This window comes from Podarcis filfolensis (genome assembly GCF_964270895.1).
Source record: "Podarcis filfolensis genome assembly, chromosome: 7".
NCBI classification, from domain to species: Eukaryota; Metazoa; Chordata; class Lepidosauria; order Squamata; family Lacertidae; genus Podarcis; species Podarcis filfolensis.
The window spans coordinates 41655887-41676595 of NC_139603.1; the positions used below are offsets into that span (position 1 = coordinate 41655887).

The following is a 20709-nucleotide window of genomic DNA, read 5'->3' on the forward strand; positions in this document are numbered from 1 at the left end:
GTCTTGGTTTAACATCTCTCTCAAGCTGTTGTTAATGGAGCTAAAATGACACTCTCTGAACTGTGTATTTTCCTAGTGGTAAATCACACTCAGCGTGATCTGTAGATATGTCATGGTTGCTCTTATTTTACTAAACAGTGCCAAAAAGAAGGGAGGGGAAGAAAGAGAGGTAGTGATCCCAACTGCTAAAGACTGGTTTCTTTGAAGCACACCCCATTTGGTACATTTCAAGCAATTGCTCTTCATCAGAGGCAATGATCTTTTCTAAGTTTGATCTGAGCAATTCTTTCATCCTCAAAGCAACTACAGTGCTCTAATATAATAATTTTAAAAAAGGTATCTTTGCATCTGATAGAGAGCAGTTACTCAAATCACACCAGGCACTGCAAACATTTACTGGAAAACTTTCCCCCCCAAATAAACCAGTCTTCAGCACTTTGATATTTGCCACTGTGGGGGACTTATTCATCTTGGTAAGGTTTCTTTCCCCCTCCCTATTTGCCACCCTTTCTCCTTTCATATGAGTATGTTTCTGCTTTGACTTACCCCCTGGTTGCAGTAAATCCGCTAAGATCCCCAAGTGTCATGGCACATCAAACATCATACACAACCTAACTTTGCATGCCTTTCTTTCATCTGAGCATCAAAAAGTCCAAACCCTCAAATATAGTCTTCTCTTCTTCCAAGAGTGCGATCTAAATGTGATCTGTGTGGTAGGGAATTACTGCTCGATATCTGTGGTCAACTCGTGACCAGGGGGGCCAAGTAAACTCTGCAAATGAAGGCCACAGAATGAGAGAAAGAGATTGGTAGAGGTAGCCCATAGAGAGGACAACAACCAACCTGTGCCCAGCATCCAGGCCTAGCTCTACCATTAGGCAAAGTGAGCTGTCTGCCTCTGATGACAACCACTGGTGGGGTGGAGAGCAGCAGCAAGATGCTACGGGGATAGAGCTGTGTATATTCCACATGGCCTGCCCTAAGCCAGCCTGCTGACCTTAGGTGTAGTTGAAGTAAGAATCAGTTGCTGGGATGTCCAAACTATATAAGGCACAGCTGACTAAATTAACAAGTAAATAGGAAAACAATAACTGAAAGATTGAGGGATACATAAGAAGATGGTGGTAATGGTGCACATAATTCCTACCTCACCCACCAATATTGAAAAATAAATTATGGACCACTTTTTTAAATGTGGAGGAGATGTTCATGAAAAATATCTTTCGATCAAACTACATTAAATAATTTTTCTTCTTGTGTGTTTATCACAAAGCATGTTCTTTTTTAACCCAGATCAACCATGCTGCAGGGAGGGGGATATTCAACCCTTTCCCAGAAGATGCTGTTTGCTGCAGGTAAAAATAAAAAAAAAGCTATAGTTGGATAGATCTAGGAAAGACATTCATTATGGGAAAAGGTTAAACACCCTCTCAGACTTCCAACACTTCCTTACCATGCCTGGTTTAACATTGTTTTAACTCTTGTGTCAAGAGATGAGTCTGAAGCAGGGATGAAGAAGAAAATTTATTCAATTCTCATTCAAAGCCGAAGCAATCAAATCCACATTTTTCAAAATATGAAAACCAAAACACAGACATCTTTCAAAATTCACACTTCTCTGAATTTTGTGATTCAGTTCTATAATCAAGCAGTGTTTACCATTATGCTGAAATAGGCGTAAAAATGACCATACTGGTGAAAATATCATACAAAACTGCACATTATAAGAAAATCATTGCAAAAATTTGCTTTTTTAAAAAAATGATTTTTAAGGCAATTTGCAAACTGTTGCAGAAATGAGGAGAACTGAATTTAAGATTGGAAAAATGAAAAACAGACATTTACATATCCCTCCATTCCTGGTCTGAAGGTACGTATGCTACAGTTCTACTGCCAAAGCCAATTTGGCCCTGTTAGTGGCTGGATAAGAAACTCCTGGAAGTTGAACAGAGGCTCCTTGGGAACGGACTGAGCTGTGAATAAAATAAATAAGAAGCTGAAAATAATGTTGCTATCAGAGGAGAAAGCTATCTTTGGAAGCTTTTTAACAGAAGCATGATTATTGAAGAGCTGAACAGAAATGAATTAAAATATTTGCTGGGTGAACAAAAACGTGGGAGGCTTTGTGCAAAAGCATTAGAGCAAAGCACTTTAATCTGTAAGATGAAATCACTTTTCAAATGGAGAGATAACAACGGTGGGCCTTTTTAGCCCACCACCACCCCAATCCACTCCAGCAAGCTTCACAACAAGTATGTGAGCCTCCACATAAGGACTGGCTTAGTACATCACATGAACCAGCTAAAAGGATTTTTCTTTGTAGTTGGATTAAACTTTGAGTTGTTACCTTTTCTGCTTGCATGCCCAGGCCCAGGGAGCCTGCCGCCCATGAAGCTGGGGGTGTGGAAGCAAAATAGCTACTGTACAATGTTCTTGGAACCTAACAGGCCACAATTTTTATTGATTACAGATATAAGTGGGCTTAGGCATTGAGTTTATCCTGGAATGACCAGCTCATCTGCTGGCTGATTAGCATTGGGGTCGATCTTCAGTTAGGATTGCCCTATGACATACATCAAATGGGAACAACCATCAGGATTGCCAGCTTGGGGAGTGCTGTGGCCCTCAGCCCCTGTCTGTGCATCTGGGACTCAGCTACATTCGTCACAATAATACATTTTGAATGTGTTATAAACATCCAACACCAGATCGTGCCAGAGAGCAAAAAGAAGTTTACGGTATATGGATTTTTACATAGGGGTTTTTTTTCTTTTGTTGTAATGATTTAATTTCTGACTTATAGTGTTTTTATAACCTGTGTCTAGATCCACTCTCAGACAGAAGCACCTCCCCTAGGACCCCTTAAATGGGATATCCCATTTCCTTGGAGGTGGAAAAGCAGTGGCTTACAAACCCACCCCCTCCACCCATGACTAAGTCTCATACCCAATTCCTTGTCCGCCAAAAGTTGTGACAATTGCTATGAAGTAGCAAACAAAAAAACAACCCCCCCAAAAAAACAGACAGGCTCAATTTGTGTGGAGGAACAATTCCTCCCTGGCCCTGAATACAGCAACTGATACTTCCACACCACAGACCCACACAATTTCCTCTGGGTGGGTCTAAACATGCAAACGAGGGAGGCTGGGTGATCCGAAACCAACTGCACTGCCAGTTGAGGGGGCAACAGGAGTCTCTAGTCAGCTCCACCTCCAGGGGCCCCCACAATTGGTCAAATTTGCAGGTGGGCCTGATTCAAATCCCATGGCTGGTGAGAGAGAACATGATGTCTCCCACTGGCCATTGGGATACTGGACAAGAAGAGCCCCAGCAATGGCAGCAAACCGTGTGGAGCCGCAGCTGCTGTGTCACATTGAAAGGCGCCTGGGACTTGTCTTCCTCATGGGCTTTTAACAACAGGCATACACACTGACACAAAGCAAGTGAAACTTCGCCCCTTCTTTATCTCCATGCCAGGCTGGTCTTAATTAGATTTCTATTTTCTTTGACTCCATAGAGTTGTTTGGCACAAAGCAGATGAATTATTTTTAAATGACATTTCTTCAAGGCTGCAATAACACAACCATTGCCTTTCTCTCTGATTTAGATGTTCTCATCTATTTCTTACGCAAGGGAACTGTTCACTTTTTACAAACAATTTCCCTCCTAGCAGTTGCCATCATGCTGACCTATGTGTTGCTTCTTTTGCTTGGGAGAAAAAGTACTGAATTGTAGAAGAAGCATTTGAGAAAAGAACTCTTCACCTCTGTGAACGTTTCACAAATTCCTTTTTCCAGCAAGACTTGTTACAGACATTTCCCCGTCCTTTGTGAAATCTGTGCTGCGATCACTGGAAGGTATGTATAAATCTCAATTGAAATATTTATTGCGTTTCTCCCCACACTTCTCTTTGAAATGATTATTTCATCTCTCCATTTACTTTCTTGGCCTTTCTGCAATTGGGTCCACATGGAGTGGGCATCTGAATCTTTTTGCAGACCTTCTGGCTAGCCAGCTCACTTCGTCTATGTGAAACTGGTATCACATGAAGTGTACAATTGGCATTGCTCTACATGTAGGAGCTAAGCCTGCCTTCATTTACAAAATGATTCCTAAGAATTCTGGAGAATTATACTACGGAATTATTTCTGCAGTGCAACAGAGACAGTACTGAACCATCGACCCAACTCTACTGAGTTGCTTCCAGATAACCTGTTTACAGAGCATTCATTCTAATCTCCCTGCAGGGAGATTAGACAACAGCTTTAACAGCTATTTGTGGAGTATTCATTCTGTTTGCGATGAGGTTAGCTGATGCTGCATCGAACAACATTATCGCACATTTTCCCCATCACTTTCCTTATCACAGAAAGTCCAATTTGGGGAGGACAGGGTAGTGGGATTACGGCACAAGAACTGCAAACCAATTTTCATTGCACAACCTTAACTTTACAGTACGTGATTGAACTCCACCAGAAAATGGCAACATTATTGAAACTCTTTTACATTTATTTCCTTGAGCTGCTCATTGCTGCATCCAATCTCCCTACTCCCTAACCCCACAACTCTTCTTCCCTTGTTCCTTGTGGATCTCCTAAATGCCAATGATTTGTGTGCGGGCAGAAGGCAGGCTGGAAACGAGGTGGCATAATACCTTGGAAGCTACAATCCCCTTGGGAATGTGCAGAGAGTTCTTCACATCACCTTCAAGTACTTAAAAGTTGCAGATCAAACAATTCTGAAAGAGAGGGGAGGCAGACTGGAATGTGTGGCCACTATTTTATGAAGTTATATGATTCCCTCATGATCTGAAGTCAGAAACTTTGTTCTCTGGTGAGCAGAGATACTCACTGCTTTGACTTCTTGTTCAGTAGTAGGTTTTGAGGAGAGAGAAAAAAAATCTGTATCATAACAGTGAAATCCTCTTTTAGATGAAAATGAGAATGACTTGTACCAGCCTTCTAATAAGGCACCTGATATTACACAGTGAGGCAGAAAACCAACTCCAGTAGCCTCACTACTGAGTATTTTATTTTTCTCTTTTATACTACTTTGTGACTGTGAACTTAGAGGCAGTTAGTTAATGCATTCAATAAATCAAAAGATATAATTTACCCCCTGGATTCTACCATTTAAGGCTGCGGTTTCAGGGTTGGATATTTGATTGCTTCCTCATAAATAGCCTCCACAGAGGTAGCTCAGTTAGCCTGTTGAGTCCAAATGATAAATAGCCTTGTGGCAACTTAACATCTAATAGATTTATTATAGCATACATAAGCTTTTGTGAACCAGAGTCCACTTGGTTTCACAAGATATAAGAAAATTACACATATAAAAATAACGCCTCCCGTAGACTATAGGTTCAGCTTGTAAACATGTGTGACATGGTGCACATTGGAACACAAAAAAAATTTTAATTTCACTAACAAGACTAACAAGACCTTGGGGTCACAACAGATAACTTGAAGAAGATTTTGACCCATTGTGTGACAGCTACCCAAAAAAAAGGCAAATTCCATGTGAGGAATCATTAGGAAAGGAATGGAAAATAAAACTGCTGATATCACAGCAGCATTATACAAATCTATATTGCAACCACATTTGGAATACTGTATGCAGTTCTGGTTGGCTCACCTCAGAAAGAATACTGTAGAGTTGGAAAAGGTTTGGGAAAGGCAGCCAAAATGATCAAGGGGATGGAATGACTTCCCTTTGAGGAAAAGTTGCAACAATTAGGACCTTTTAATTTAAAGTCAAGTAATTTAATTTAAAGACATGATAGAAGTTTATAAAATTATGCACAGCATGGAGAAACAGAGAATAATATAACATGTGGACATCCAACAAAGCGGAATGTTGGAAGACTCGAGACAGATAAAAGAAAGCACTTATTCATACAGTGCATAGTGAAACTATAGAAGTCGTTCCCACGGGAGACAAGGATGACCATCAATCTGGATGGCTTTAAAAGAGGATTGGACAAATTCATGGAAGATAAAGCTTTTAGTGGCTGCTAGCTATGCTCTGCTCTGCTTCGCAAGTCAGAGGATGCAAAATGCTTCTGAATACCAACTGCTGGAAACCACAGGAAAGGAGAATGCCCTTCTACTCATGTCCTGCTTGCAGGTTTCTCGCTGGCATCTGGTTGACCACTGTGAGAACAGGATACTGGACCAGATGGGCCATTAGTCTCAACCAGCTGTCTCGTCTTAGGTTCTTATGTACCTTCTCCTCTTTCTTTGGACTAGGAGACATTGCTAAAGGCCTGCATTAACAGGCCTTTATCAAGGAGTTGGTCATAACCTAGTTGCAGTTCAGCAATGTACAGTGAGCCAAAGGTCCTCACATCATCTGCTGTAGCCCTATTTAGTCATTCATTCTCCCTCTCCCTATCTCTATCTCTATCACACACATACACAATTGCCATCATGCAAAGCAGAATGTAGGGATGAATTTGTTGGTTGGCCCAATACCTATTGCTCATTCCTGCCCCCATTCCTGCAGCCCCTCAAGTGTTGGGGGTTAAATGTCTGCAGGGAGGAGTCCGTTTTGCTCAAGCAGGCTCCCCATGTGGCGTAAAACCCCTTAGTGGAGACAGCAACTAAACAGGATGTGTGTTTCCTGGTGCAGAGCTCTGACAGCTGCTCCTCACAATGTCCTCTCCGCTTTCCAGATTTAAGAGATAGCTGCTGTGGGAATTCTAGCGTTGCCAGTTGCCAATGTCCTGGTGAACTTTGGGGAGGTGGGAAGAAGGCTGCAGAGGACCAAGATAGTGAAGCAAGACATGTTACTACCCTCCCACATACACTAATGATTTACACGGTTGTTGTATGCATATTATTACCCAGTTAACTATTTCCAGAAATATTAGATGTCCCCACTTCATGCTCATTCCTCTTCTGTGCTACTTATAATACAAACTATTAACAAGTCCTGCTTCTTAAGCTATTTACTGTCAGATTCAGATAAGTGGCAATCATGCTAACTATGAATGCAGGAAAGTAGTATACACTTGTTGTGCTTGCATAATTTATTCTTTACTAAGAATTTGGGTTTCCTCAGCTCTGGAACTGCAATTTTTGATGTTACATTTATATTCTATTTCCACCAGTAAACATCTCTCTCATATATATATATATATATATATATATATATATCTCACAGCTTGGCATTTTAAAATACTCAACTCTAAGCATTCTTATTGCTCTCTGTAGGAAAAGGTTAAAGATGTGATTCCAGTAATTCCACTATGCTCACACAGACAACATTAAGTGACATTTAAAAAGCCAAAATTCAGTCTTCTTGCAACTTCCAAGGCGGAAATGCTTTCTCACTGATGATATATTTGTGATGGGAAGATTTTGTTAAACACTGCAAAGATGTCTGTGGTTTTTCATGGAGACTTAATAGCTACCATGGCTGCATAACACACTATTTGAAGGCATATTACTTCCCTCAAAAAAAATCCTGGGAACTGTAGCTAAGAATTGTAGCTGTGTGTGAATAGCAATGAAAGTTCTAAACTTCTAATTTGCCTTTTTGAAATGCTTAGCAGTCTGGTTTTTAAAACAGAAAAGATTTGATTACATATTTTAAGGGGAATGGTTGTATGAATGGCTGACTAGCATGTGGCATTTTAGGAAGGCATTCCACGTTATTTTAACAGAGGGTGGCAAGCAGAGTACATTCAAAGCAGCCTTAAGAATAGATAACTTGATTTTTTAAAAAATGATTAAGAATATATTTTCAGCATATTCTTTCCTTGAAAGAACAGCAAGCTAACTAAACAAAGCATTTGTGATAGCTGTCAAACCACAGCATGAAACTAATCAGCAATAAGAACCCTTCAAATACCTCCCAGCAACTTAGATTCACTGAATGAATTCTCTCTCAAACAGCAAATCTATGTGGTGTTCAAACAATGAGCTAATTTACTATACTGATTTCCCTGTGATTATTATTTATGTACAGCAGAGAATGTTCCACATGAACTCATGGCTCAACATCAAGGACACACTGTTCTAATTTATTACAACCAGAGGGTTGAAGGATATTCCTAAAATGAAATGATGAAAGCTTAGCAGGCATGTGGATCCTGCTGCCTCCAGTTTCTAGGCACTGTGCTGATCTGAGATAAAGCTCAATGCAGTGAGGGGACATGACAGACACAGATGTTTCTGGAAGTCCTGGCTAAGATGGGAAGTAGTTAACTCCTCCCCTTTCCTGAAACACTATTTGCATTCCTTTCAGGGCTGGCTCCAAAGAGTAGTGACGTTGAGTAGTTGCTGACTTGAGCTTTACAAAGGCCCCACTATCCAAACAGCAGCATCATTTCTCACTTCATATGAATCACCCATATAGATCAAATGCACTTCAGAGTACTTTCAGTTTGCACAACCCACCATTTTGTTGCTAATGGTCTGTGCCCCAGGGCCCCCAAAATCCTTTGCTGGCAAATATATGTCCTTGGAATAAACATTGTCAGGTAGTATATCACCATAAAAAATGAGCCTCCCTCCCTTTCATACAAGGCTAGTGTCCCATACTGTTCACAAACTGTTCTTCATGAGAATCTGTGTGAAACCCACTTGATATTTCCACACATAAGTAACAGGCTTGCCAGCTATTCCTTTTTTTCCCAGCAATCCCTCTTGTTTTCACATCATGCCCCTTATTCATGAATGCAGCTGTTTGTGGAACATAATGGATGGCTCTGAAGTGTTTCAATATGCTACTGCTCCAACTTCCATAGCACAATGTAATGCATATACCAGGGGTTCATCTTGACTCCATTTGAAATGATAGTAGCATTGAATTCAATTCATTATTTTGACCAAAGGATCTTTCTTGATTACCTGGGGCAAATTACTGTCACTTTGTCACAGTTCCCAGACTTTTTCTGGCTCCTATTAGAATAACTGGGTCCTGCCAGGATAATGTCTCTGCCATTTGAACAATGTGATGCTAGCAAGTTCAGATATGCCAGATACTAGGTCCAAGGCTGAAATGGTAATTAGTGACTCAGATTTGCTTTCTATTATATGTTTCTGAATCAGCTACTAATCTATGGGTAGTGGGATGGACTCATGAGATTAAGTATGCATTAAAGTATAACTCATTTGGGCTAGGGAATGAGATTTTTGAGGAGCGCTGTGTCATCAATGAGCACATCAGTACAAAAGCTACTTTATTATGAACACTGGAAAATTGGTGTGGGGTGTTCAAATAAGGCTTTTAAGATGCATGTCTCAAATTCTATTTGGGAAATATTGGGGAAATTAAATTAAAGCAATGCAGGTATCTATTGCTGCTATTAACTCTGCAATCTAGGACAAAGGAAGTTCAGCTGCCATTTTCAAAAGCCTGACATGTGCTTTAAGCAGCACTGCATGGGAGCAATCAGAAGCAACTTCTGCAAGTCACCTCCAAGCTGAGTTATTATTCCAGCCCTGTTATATTCATAACAGAATAGGAAGTGATCAAAATTCCACTGAAATCTAATGACAAAAGTCCTGAACCTTCTCAGATGCAGGCATCCAGCTGTTTTGGTGATGATTCAAGTGTGAGAAGAAGGTTCATGTCTGAAATTTTCAAGCTGAGCAATTTACTCCCGTGTCAATGGGGACAAGTGTTTCTGGTGATGTTCTGAATGATACAGTACTAATGGAGGAAGAAGCCATTCTTAAATGCAGCATAATTATAACTATATTACTAGATTAAGATAGAATATGATCTTTGTGAAATGTTTCACAATGTAAATCTATCCCCTTGGCATTGTAGAGTACTTTACTGTAGTTATTTTGCAATACCTAGAAAAGGCAGAGAAAGTAATCAATAGGTAGTCATTTTGCAATATATCATTCACACCTAACTGTGCAGATCATAATTATAGCCGTACATTATCTAGCCTGTGCCTAGAGGTCTAAAGAACAAAAACTGACAACAGGCACCACCAACCATGAGAAGAGACTAAAAGATCAATGAAATGACACATTATCTAGAAGTAAATTGCAAGGACTTAGGAAAATTAAAACATGAAGCTGGTGGGGGGAATAAACTGTTTAAAATGTTCTCAGAGTTTTCCGTAAGTTCTACTTTCTGAATACATTTTTGGGATAGAACTATATGAGCGAAGCATGGCATTAATTATGTGAAAGCAATGAATGTGCTCATTTAAAAAATGTAAATAGGGAGTGAACCAAGCCAGATCAAGGCCATAAGAGTGACTCCTACCACAGTCCCAGAATCCTACCCCAGTTCTGATGTTTGTGGTGGGTAATGTATCAGTAGTAAGGTGTTATTCACTCAAGTATGTAGATCAGGGATGGGGAAATATCTGGTCCTCCAGGTGTTGTTGGACTATATATCTCCCCCGACATCTCTGACCATTGGCTATGCTGATTCTGACTGACAGAGCCCCAGTAGTGTTGGAGGGGAAGAGAACAATGCTTTATTAATTTGTTTGCCTGTGGGTATGCTTTTTTAACCTTGTTGAACAGTAGCTTTAGCTGGTTTCATTCAAATAAACAGCTTCCAGAGTAATGTGATTTAAAGTACATTGCTGCCTTTATAGTCCTAAACCTTTTCTGAGTCACTGGAACTGACATGGCCTCAGGGGACAAGTGCCTTTCCATTTTCACACATAGCCCAGTGTCTTATTTTCGGGATTTATTGACCTCTTAACTTATTGAACCTCATTTCTAGTCTGTATTAAAACCGAGCGATAGATAGGAAATCTCATGGGATACTTATATTAAGTGTCTCAAAAGTGGCAGCTCTGCCTCTTGTATTTCTTTGCCTGTTAGCTTTTTAAATTCATGAGATCATGGAGCCCAATAAACTAGTACATGAGCAGTACGTGTCTCCATGTGCCCTAAGGCAAAATAGCCTATTAAAGAGGAGTGAAGTGCCATTTTCAGATTATCTTATGAACAATCTTCTGGGGACTGTATTCCAGTAGTGGTTGGTGCTGGAGGCATAATGCAGAGTTGAACAGAGGAAAAGTGGGCAGAGCAACAAATGCGGCTCTTATGTACCTTCATATAAGGGCACATTCCAGACATGCAAGACCCAGGGATTTCTACACAAACACACATCTCTCTTCCATCCTGGCAAGTAAGAGGCATCGTTTCTAGTGTTGTACAAACCACCACCCCCTTCCCACAATCTGATTTGGGCCTGATTCAGTGATCTGTTTCCCCCTTGTCTGCCTGCCAACATCTGCCTGCTTGTCTGGGGCTGGTTTCAGCAGTAGCAGGGTAAGTGCCCCAAGTTTTTGATATGATACATTTGCCCCACATGACTTACTGGCATACGCAAGACAAACTGCTGGTAAAGAGAGACACAGAAAACAGCACACAGCTGTCTACTCCTCTCTCCACCAGCACATCCTTCAAGCAATGTGATTGCACAGTGCTGGGTGAGATTCTAGCCCTGGAGTGGAAGCTGGAGCTCCCAGCGAACAAAGTTCTGCTCCTCCTTCCCAGTTCCCCACCTTGGCATTCTTCTTATATGGTGGAGAGCAGAGCAGTGGCGGAGGAAGGGGGCCTGCCCTGGGTGTCATCCCAGGGGGGGGGCACAGCCCACCTGCAACTCACAAGCCTACTGTCCTCAAGCCATCGGGGAAGGGGGGAGCTGCACCACTTTGCCGGCAGTCTTCCCCCTTCGTTTTGACAGCTTGGGATGGGATTCCCAAGCCTCCCCCGACTCCCAAGTCGGGAGTCAGGGGAGGCTCGGGAGTCACGGGCAAGTGGTGTGCCATTGCCGTGTGCTCCCAGCTGGAGGAGGCAGGTGGCAAAATGCCGGGTGGCACTCACCACGGGGCCTGCACCGCGCCCAAGCCACACGTCTCTTCTGGGAGTGACGTGGTGGCTTCGGTGCCCGAAGGCTCCACACCGTCCCAAACGGTCCAGCCGCCACCTCCCCCTCAGCTGTAGGGCGGCTGACTGGGAGGAGGCAGGCAGACTCCTCAGAGGCCCTGCAAAGCATCCTGCCCCAGCTGGCTCCGCCCCCGGCTGCAGGGCGCGTGCGCTGCTCTGTGCACCCGAGCAGCTATCCTGCACCTGGGAGGGCACCCTCCATGCCCCGCGCCCCTTGGGAGCTCACCCTCCCTGAGCAACGCAGGCATATGCTCCGCCGCTGCCAAAGAGGCTTCTTTCATGTGATTTTGCCGCAAGGTGAAGTCCCTTTATTCTTAAAAGGTAAAGGTAAAGGGACCCCTGACCATTAGGTCCAGTCGTGGCCGACTCTGGGGTTGCGGCGCTCATCTCGCTTTATTGGCCGAGGGAGCCGGTGTACAGCTTCCGGGTCATGTGGCCAGCATGATTAAGCCGCTTCTGGCGAACCAGAGCAGTGCATGGAAACGCTGTTTACCTTCCCGCTGAAGTGGTACCTATTTATCTACTTGCACTTTGAAGTGCTTTCAAACTGTTAGGTTGGCAGGAGCTGGGACCGAGCAATGAGAGCTCACTCCGTTGTGGAGATTCGAACCGCTGACCTTCTAATTGACAAGTCCTAGGCTCTGTGGTTTAACCCACAGAGCCACCTGCGTCCCTTTAAATCTCATCTTTTTTACCCCTGTTTTATTCCTGTGATTATTTGCTGCTGACATGGTTTCTGTTTTCTCTGTTTTATATTGATTTGTTTTCCTACCACTTTTTAAAATTGCATTTTAAATGTTATGGTTTTCCTGCTGTTTTCGTTACCGTATGCTGTGCATTAGCCAGAGAACAGTAGTTGTTGTGGAACTAAGAAATACTATACATAAATCAATTATTCTATTACCTAAGGGAGGGACACTTTTCGCAGGTGGAAGCAGCAGGGAGAACGATACATTATCTTTTCCCTGGCTGCTCTTTTCCACCTTAATCCCGTCTCCACTGTCTCCCTGCCCCCTAGGATTCCAGTATTGAACAATTCGAGTTTTGCCCAGACAAATGGTGGCAGGAAATGGGTTCAACGCCTTCTCCCCTGCCATTTCTCCATGGAAAGGGGAAAGCACATTTTGTCTCAAAGTTGCTTTTGAAACAAACAACAAAATCCCTAAAATTGGCCATAGACTTTGTTACACAAGTTTGCATGTAATGTGCAATTTGCTCCTAATGAAGGTTTTGCAAGTGATCAGCCAGATGGCATCGTTAAACTGCAGACATCAATATTTACAGATTTGATATCCAGCAAATGTAAACAAGGAACACTGGAGGTTTGTGTAGCAATAAATATTGTATTAATTTCTGTAGCAGCTCCAATGTTTGTTCATATAATTTGCTTCTAATAATATCATCAGCCATGTAAGAAGTGCCAGGATTATAAAAAGATGCTGAAGCTTGCCAGGAAGGGAAAGGGAAAACATTTTCATCCAACCTTTTTGAGCCTCAGATTGCAGACTTATGATCATATAAACTTGCCCTAGAGTTTCATTGTAGGTAGCACCATCAAGATTAGTAAAACTTATTTCTGACTGAACATGAACATAATCAGGCTCTGCATGGGTTTAAAATCTGCTTCCACCTACGTGCAGAATTGGCCATTTCTTCCTGTGCAGTTTACTTATGCCTAATGCAAATATTTTCTTCTTTTCATTAAATTAATATCATAAGTCTCAGGATATGAATTTTTAATACATTTGCATAAAGATTTTTTTTATCCCTGAAATTAGGTTAGTAAGAACATGTGAGAAATGACATTTGCCTGTCAATCTTCCATGGTGTTTCTTGTAACTGCTCTGTGATGGGGTGAGGTTTATATTAGCAGGCTAATTTCTGGCGTTTTTTCAAATTGCAGCATCTGATCAAGCTGAGAAAGCTTCATTATTAAAGAAAGAAAATAATAAATTTGCTTTATGGTAACTTTCTCCGGTAAACGATCACTATAATAGTGAGGTGATAGATATTCACACATGCAATTTACTAATAATGTATACATACACATGTGTACATAGAGACTAAGAGAGAGAGAGAGATTTGCACACAATCAACTAACAGCATGAGGGCAGCGTAGGGCCATGGTCCCCGGTCCTGTCCTCCCAACATTGCATCCCTACTAGCCCATTGTCTACATGTTGGGAGAGCCAATGGCCATGCCATGTCCTAGAAGGAAACCTGCTTAGGCTTCTCCTAGGATTTATCAGGTTCAACACAGATAGCAGGTTCTTCTCTATGAATGTTTCTTCACAATGTGTAGACAGCGGAAAGTGAAGATATGATCTCCAGCTTATTGGATCATCTCCAAACAATTCGTCCCCAGGTATGGGAAACCTCTGGCCCACCAAATGTTGCTGGACTTCAACTCTTATCATCCCTAACCATTAGGCATGCTTGCTGATGGGAGTTAGAGTCTCACAACATCTGGAAGAAAACAGGTTCACCATCCCTTACCTAAAGAGACATTGACTGGCTATTCTGAATTATTAACCATCTCCCTAACAAAGGAAGAGTTGGCTGGTTGTAACAATATATTATGCACGTATGTACGGTGCCTTCCAGAAGTTGCTGGACTACAACTCCCACAATCCCTGAACAATGGCCATGTGCTGATGGGAATTGGACTCCAGCAACATTTGGAATGCACACTTTGGCTACGCCTGGTGTAGCCAGATAGTTTGCTCTGTATCCACTGTGCTTCCCCCTGCTAGTTTAGGAAGCAATGAACACATGACGTTAGCCACAATCCACATATATCCTGTATCAATCTTATCATATCTTATTAAATGCTGTGTTTTGATGCAGTTTCCCCCAGACCAGCTTTCATCCGAATTGAGAAAAGGATAACCTTGCTGTGGTTTAAGACAGTAATGCATGCACAGCCTTTGTGGCTTTTTCCATCTAACTGACATGGGCTAGAGCACAATGCCTCAATTACTTGGAAAATATATTTACTCCTCTATATTTATTCCTTTGCACAGTTTTGCTCTCACACGTCCCAGATGAATATCTGATCAGGGCACTGTACACCTCACAGCAACAGCTAGCATTTCAGCAGAGTGAGCCAAACCAACCATATTGCTCTGAGCTATGTGGGCTCTGTTGCTTCTTCTCAAGCTTGAGTCATACATGGATTAGGGAGCAGGCAACTCCCAGTAGCAGCCAAGAACAATACTTGCAGAATGCTTACATTTTCTAGTCAATATATGTGAACTCAGTCTAAGTTTTCTGTATATTTCAATTTGGTGTTTCTCATTCCTTATTGGTTAACCATTTTTCCAGGTTTACTTTGAATGATATCGCCATAACAAGATGCTCAGCTGGACACATTGGCTGTTGCAGAAGGTCAAGCCACAGTGAGTACTGAAATCTATGTGGGTTCAACCTCATGCATCTTCCCTCACCAAAGGTTGCAACCATGAAGATCGACCGAGGTTCTGAAACAACAAGGCTTCTGGGACAGACAAATGCTCCTCCATCGGAAAACAACAGTGAGCTCTCAATGAACACCTCCGACTGTGCACAAGTCATTGTGCCAGAAGAAATCTTCTTCACCATTGCCGCTCTAGGAGTACTGGAAAACCTGCTGGTGCTCATAGCAGTGGGGAGGAATAAGAATCTGCATTCACCCATGTATATTTTCATTTGCAGCTTAGCTGTTTCAGACATGCTGGGAAGTTTGTACAAGACTCTGGAGAATATCCTCTTCATCATCTTCTGCAAGATGAGATACCTAACATGTCAGGGAGCCTTGGAAAAAACAATGGATGATATTTTAGATTTCATGTTTATTCTATCTTTACTGGGATCCATTTTCAGTCTGTCAGCCATTGCAGCTGATAGATATATAACCATCTTCTACGCACTGCGGTACCATAACATCATGACAATGAAGCGTACTTTAGTGATCTTGGTGGTCATTTGGGCATTCTGTGCTGGGAGTGGCATCGCAGTGGTCATTTTCTCCCATGAAACAGCTACTGTTGTGTCCTTCTCTGTCTTCCTGTGTTTCATGCTCATTTTTATCCTCAGCCTCTATATTCATATGTTCCTGCTTGCACGCTCTCATGCCAAGAAGATTGCTTTGCAGCCTACCAGCTCGGTTCACCAGAGAGCTAACATGAAAGGAGTCATTACTTTAACTGTCTTACTTGGGGTTTTTCTCTGCTGCTGGGCCCCTTTTGTCCTTCATATGCTTCTGATGGCATTTTGCCCACAAAACCCTTATTGCATTTGCTATGGGTCCATTTTTCACGTGAATGGTATACTGATCATGTGCAATGCTGTGATTGACCCCATGATTTATGCATTTCGAAGTCCAGAGCTGAGAAGTACATTTAAGAGATTGTTCTGCTGCCGGAAGCCAAGCTGGACTTAGCCACTGGAACTTCAAAAACAGCATGCGGAGCAACCAGAGCTGCACTGCCATAGAACCATTTGCTTTGTCTTGTAGTACAGTGGTACCTTGGTATTCAAACAGCTTGACTCCCAAACAAATCGGCTCCTGAACGCCACAAACCCGGAAGTGAGTGCTCCGGTTTGCGAACGTTTTTTGGAAGCCGAACATCCGACACAGCTTCCACGACTTCTGATTGAAGGCAGGAAGCTCCTGCAGCCGATCAGAAGCCGCAACTTGGTTTTCACACCGTTTCGGGAATGAAAAGGATTCCCGGAATGGATTAAGTTCGAGAACCAAGGTATCACTGTATCTCAAAAATAATGTGATGTTGACATCTGAGGGCTACTTTGCCACACAGTGGGGTACAGCAGTGAACCTTGGGCTTATGCATTCTCTCTCACATAGACACTGGTTTCTATTAGAGGCTATATGCACAGCATGTGAACCACAGGTTCTCTTCAGTTCCCTGCCAGGTGGCTGAATTATGCTTCTAGACCACATCAGCCTTGCTGGAATACACTGCTGCCTACAGAATCTCAGGTAATAATGAATCAATTAGTCTCCAAAGCACCACCATTATCTTTTTGCTGCTAGGCTAACACAGCAACTTTGGGGGGGGGGGGAATATCTTCATAGGAGATTCAGTTTAGGAAGAGTGGTGATAGACATGACTTAGATCATGTTTCCCTAACCTCGTTGCCTCCAGATGTTTTGAACTACAGCTCCCACCATCTCTGACCCTTAGTCGTACTGGATGGGGCTGCATTTCAAGATGTTCAGAGGGCACCATGTTCAGGAGAGGCTAGCTTGGATACAGTTTGTGGGGGATCAGAAATTAGTCATGTGTGCGCACGATTGGATTCTGATTTGCAAACTTGATTTGGAGGGATTGTTCAAACCACAGTATGCCAGTTTATTCATCACGGCAAAGTATGGCTTGACAAACCAGGAAGTGTTAAGTCACATGTGTGGACTGAGGGAAGGAGAGGAGGAGGGAATGTGTGCATCTATACATGGCTGAGTCCTTAGTCCAGACCATAGATTTCACATATACACACATACACTGCATACTCTAATGTTAGATAGATCTGTATTGTTTCAATTTTAGTGTGTGTGCTACTGAAGTGATCACATAGATATAAAGATATTTTAGTTAAGTTTTAAACTAAAATAGGCAACAATGAGAAAATGGTGGAAGTTCATTGATTGAAAAGCTTCAGTAGAAAAGATAGAAATGAATTTAGACTTAATCATCCAGGGAACAAATGTTTTTTAGTTGAAGACAGCTGTTAGTCATCAAAAGCTCTGTCTTGTTATAAAACACATTAATGTGATTCCTATTAATTACAATTAGTTACACTACTTCAACAGCAGGATCTAAAAACATGGTTAATTTTAGGCATTTCTGAAATCATCTGTAAAGTCAGACATTTGAATATTGAACTCCGTATTCTAAACTTGTATGAAAGTTCTACTTCTGACAGTGTACGCAGGAACATCCACTGTGAACTTAGCATTTTGTCTAGCAACATTCAACTTAGGGAAATAGGCACACTACTTGCCACCAACTACTACTGTTGTGAATGGTCACTGTGCTTTTTTTTAACCCCACTGTTTGTATAATTTCCCTCAATATCCGTATAGTTATAGATAGCTACCAACTGAGGACAACATTTCGTACATCAGATAATGTGGGCTCTGCTCCAAGAAAGAGTTTATGCCAATATACATTGACGCGTGACTCTTGCTGCAACAGACTAACATGGGTACCTATCCTAAGGTGTTCTGTATGTGATGTCAAATCTCCTGTGTTGTTCTTCTGGCGTATCACCACATATCTAGAGTGTCACTCCTGAAAGATTACTTCTAATCTGACACGTTTAGCTTAGTCAGGTCCTTGTTGATGTTTTCAGACCTGATGCCCTGGTAACCACATATCCCAGTAGCTGATCCCAGCAAAGGTGCCTGGGAAGAGAAGTCAGTGCCAACCACTGAACTCATATCCCATGTTTGCAGGCTGAGGTATTCTCCTGCTATGAATGTGAATAGTGCATACTGTGATTTTCTGTTCCAGAATGTTCTGTGCTTACCTCTTGCAAGGCTTCTCTCACCTCATACACTTTAATGGAGGTGTAGCCTCCAGATGTTATTGGAGTCCATCAGCCCAGTCAGCATGGTCAAGAGTCAAGGAGGATGAGAGTTAGAGTCCAACAGCATCTGAAAGCAACCATGTTGACCTCCCTTGCTTTAATGTATGCCCAGGTTTATTTGGATCTTTGTAATTATCTTTCTTTTTAATGCCTACTTGGAATACGTGTAATTATTGTTTCAATTAAAAACATAAAACAGCTTTGCTGGATCAATCCATTTCAGAACCCTCTTTCCCAGAGTGGCCAACCACATGCATCTGAGAAGCCCACAAGCAGGAATTCACCTAATAAACCTTTACAATAATCTAAGCCAGTAATCGTTCCTCACATCTTCTGGCAATGAATCGCATACATTTGTTAAGCCTTGTGGAAATAAGTGCTTCTTTTGTCAGCCCTCAATCTGCTACTGCTAATCTGTTTTGTTGACTGACCCCAAATTCTGCTTTTATGAGAATCAGTGAAGAACTTCTCCAGGCACCTTCTTCCACACACAATGCATAATAAAACCTCTGTGCGGCCTGATAGTCATCTCATTTCTAAAAATAAAAGACTTGTAGTGTTGTTTTCAAAGAACTTTTGCTCAGAGCAGACCCATTGAAATTAATGCCCGTTGCTTACATCCATTAATTTCTGGGTTAAAATTAGTTAAATGCAACCTTTAGTACCTTTGCCATTCTCAGTATGGAAGGTGCTTCCACACCATTCCCACTGATCATGTTGACTGCTTTGGAACAATTCGTCATAAGTCATTACAGAGGATGATTTACAAAACAAGTAATTAAAAAGCACACCATAGTTCAACGAATCCACAAATGGCTGCAGTAAATACTTTCTGCACAGAGTAGGAGGATTACATGACACTGAAAGGATGAAAGGAACAATGTTTGTTCAAAATAAGCCAGCTCCTATTATCTTTCCATGTCATGCTGCTCCTATTATGCAGAAAGAGATGTGAACTAGTTAAGGTTTTGTTAGAAATCAGAAAAGAAGAACGAAAGAAAGAAAAGAGCGTAGAAATCTGAAATGGCTCATGAGGAGAGGTCAATATAATTGACTTGGAAAATTAGAAGTCACTGATGAGTCAGAGCAAAAAGAAAGAATTTGCTGTAGATCGTAAAGTAAAAGCGAGTTCAGGCATTTCATTCACTTTAGCAATCTGCATACTTTAAGCAAATTTCTCACCTCTGTCTATAACTAACCTTGCGAAATCAGGACCATCACATAGTGACATCAAGCTATGTGAGAGTAAACACTCTCAGATGATTCCTAATAGACAAGACTCTGGGTAGGGGTTGGAATAACTTGCCCATAGGTATGCTGAGCCTCATGGCAAATGTAAAAACTCAGGCAGCTATGGGTTCCCCAATTCATTCCTTGCTGTGATGAAGAGAATCTTTTAATATCTAAATGAAAACTTCTGTTGCATTCTAAGGGTGGAAATGAAAAAGGTGAACAAGCTGCTGCTTGATGACTTTGACAGCAACCTTTACTGAAGGTTATGAATGATGGCCTTATTTACCAAATATCAAATCCTCCACTTTATTCTAGTGCACCACAGAAACCTCAGCTCCTTAAAGGAGGAATTTTGCACCGAATGTTGATAGCAATTAATTATGAAAGCATCCAGGTTGTACCTGAAGGTTCAGGCCGTGTGAGTTTTATGTACCATGACCATAATTTTGTGAGTCTTTCAGTAATTATTGACTGTGCCTCATGGATTGCATAATTAAATTGTCTTTACACTCAGTTCTGGAAATTCATTATGGACGACTCAAAGTAATTAACCTCTGCCTGGCTTCAAGCAGGAGTACACCAATCAAAGTAATTAACTAAGTGACAGACAAAGAATTGCAATTAGATAAAATGAAACTATAGACTTGTGGACCTGTTCACGTAGGTGCTGTGCATCCAAATTGTGCGACCAAGTGTGGCTATCAGCACTCCATTAATTTCTGTGGCAGGTACACTTAGGTTCCTCCGACTAGTCTTGCCATCCTCTTGTGTAAAGACTTAAGAAAAGCCCTGCTGAATTAGCCAAAGTTCCATCTAGCCTAGCATCCCATTCTCCTAGTGGCCAACCAGATGTCAATGGAAAGCCCACAAGTAGGACATGATGCAATAGTACTCTCCCCACTTGTGTTCCTCAGCAACTGGCATTCAGAGGCCGCTGGCAGTGAAGGCTGAACATAGCCATCTTGACTGGTAACCACTGACAGCCTTATCTTCCATGAACTTGTCC

General features: G+C 41.8%; 1 protein-coding gene across 1 annotated transcript; it reads left to right on the forward strand.

Annotated features, from left to right (window-relative positions):
- Positions 1 to 3295: 3295 nt before the first annotated feature.
- MC2R (melanocortin 2 receptor) lies at positions 3296 to 20216 on the forward strand. Its single transcript, XM_083622660.1, has 2 exons — positions 3296 to 3857; positions 15204 to 20216. Exon 2 carries the CDS (start codon positions 15310 to 15312, stop codon positions 16297 to 16299), a length of 990 nt encoding a protein of 329 aa, XP_083478786.1. The 5' UTR covers positions 3296 to 3857; positions 15204 to 15309; the 3' UTR covers positions 16300 to 20216.
- Positions 20217 to 20709: the final 493 nt, after the last annotated feature.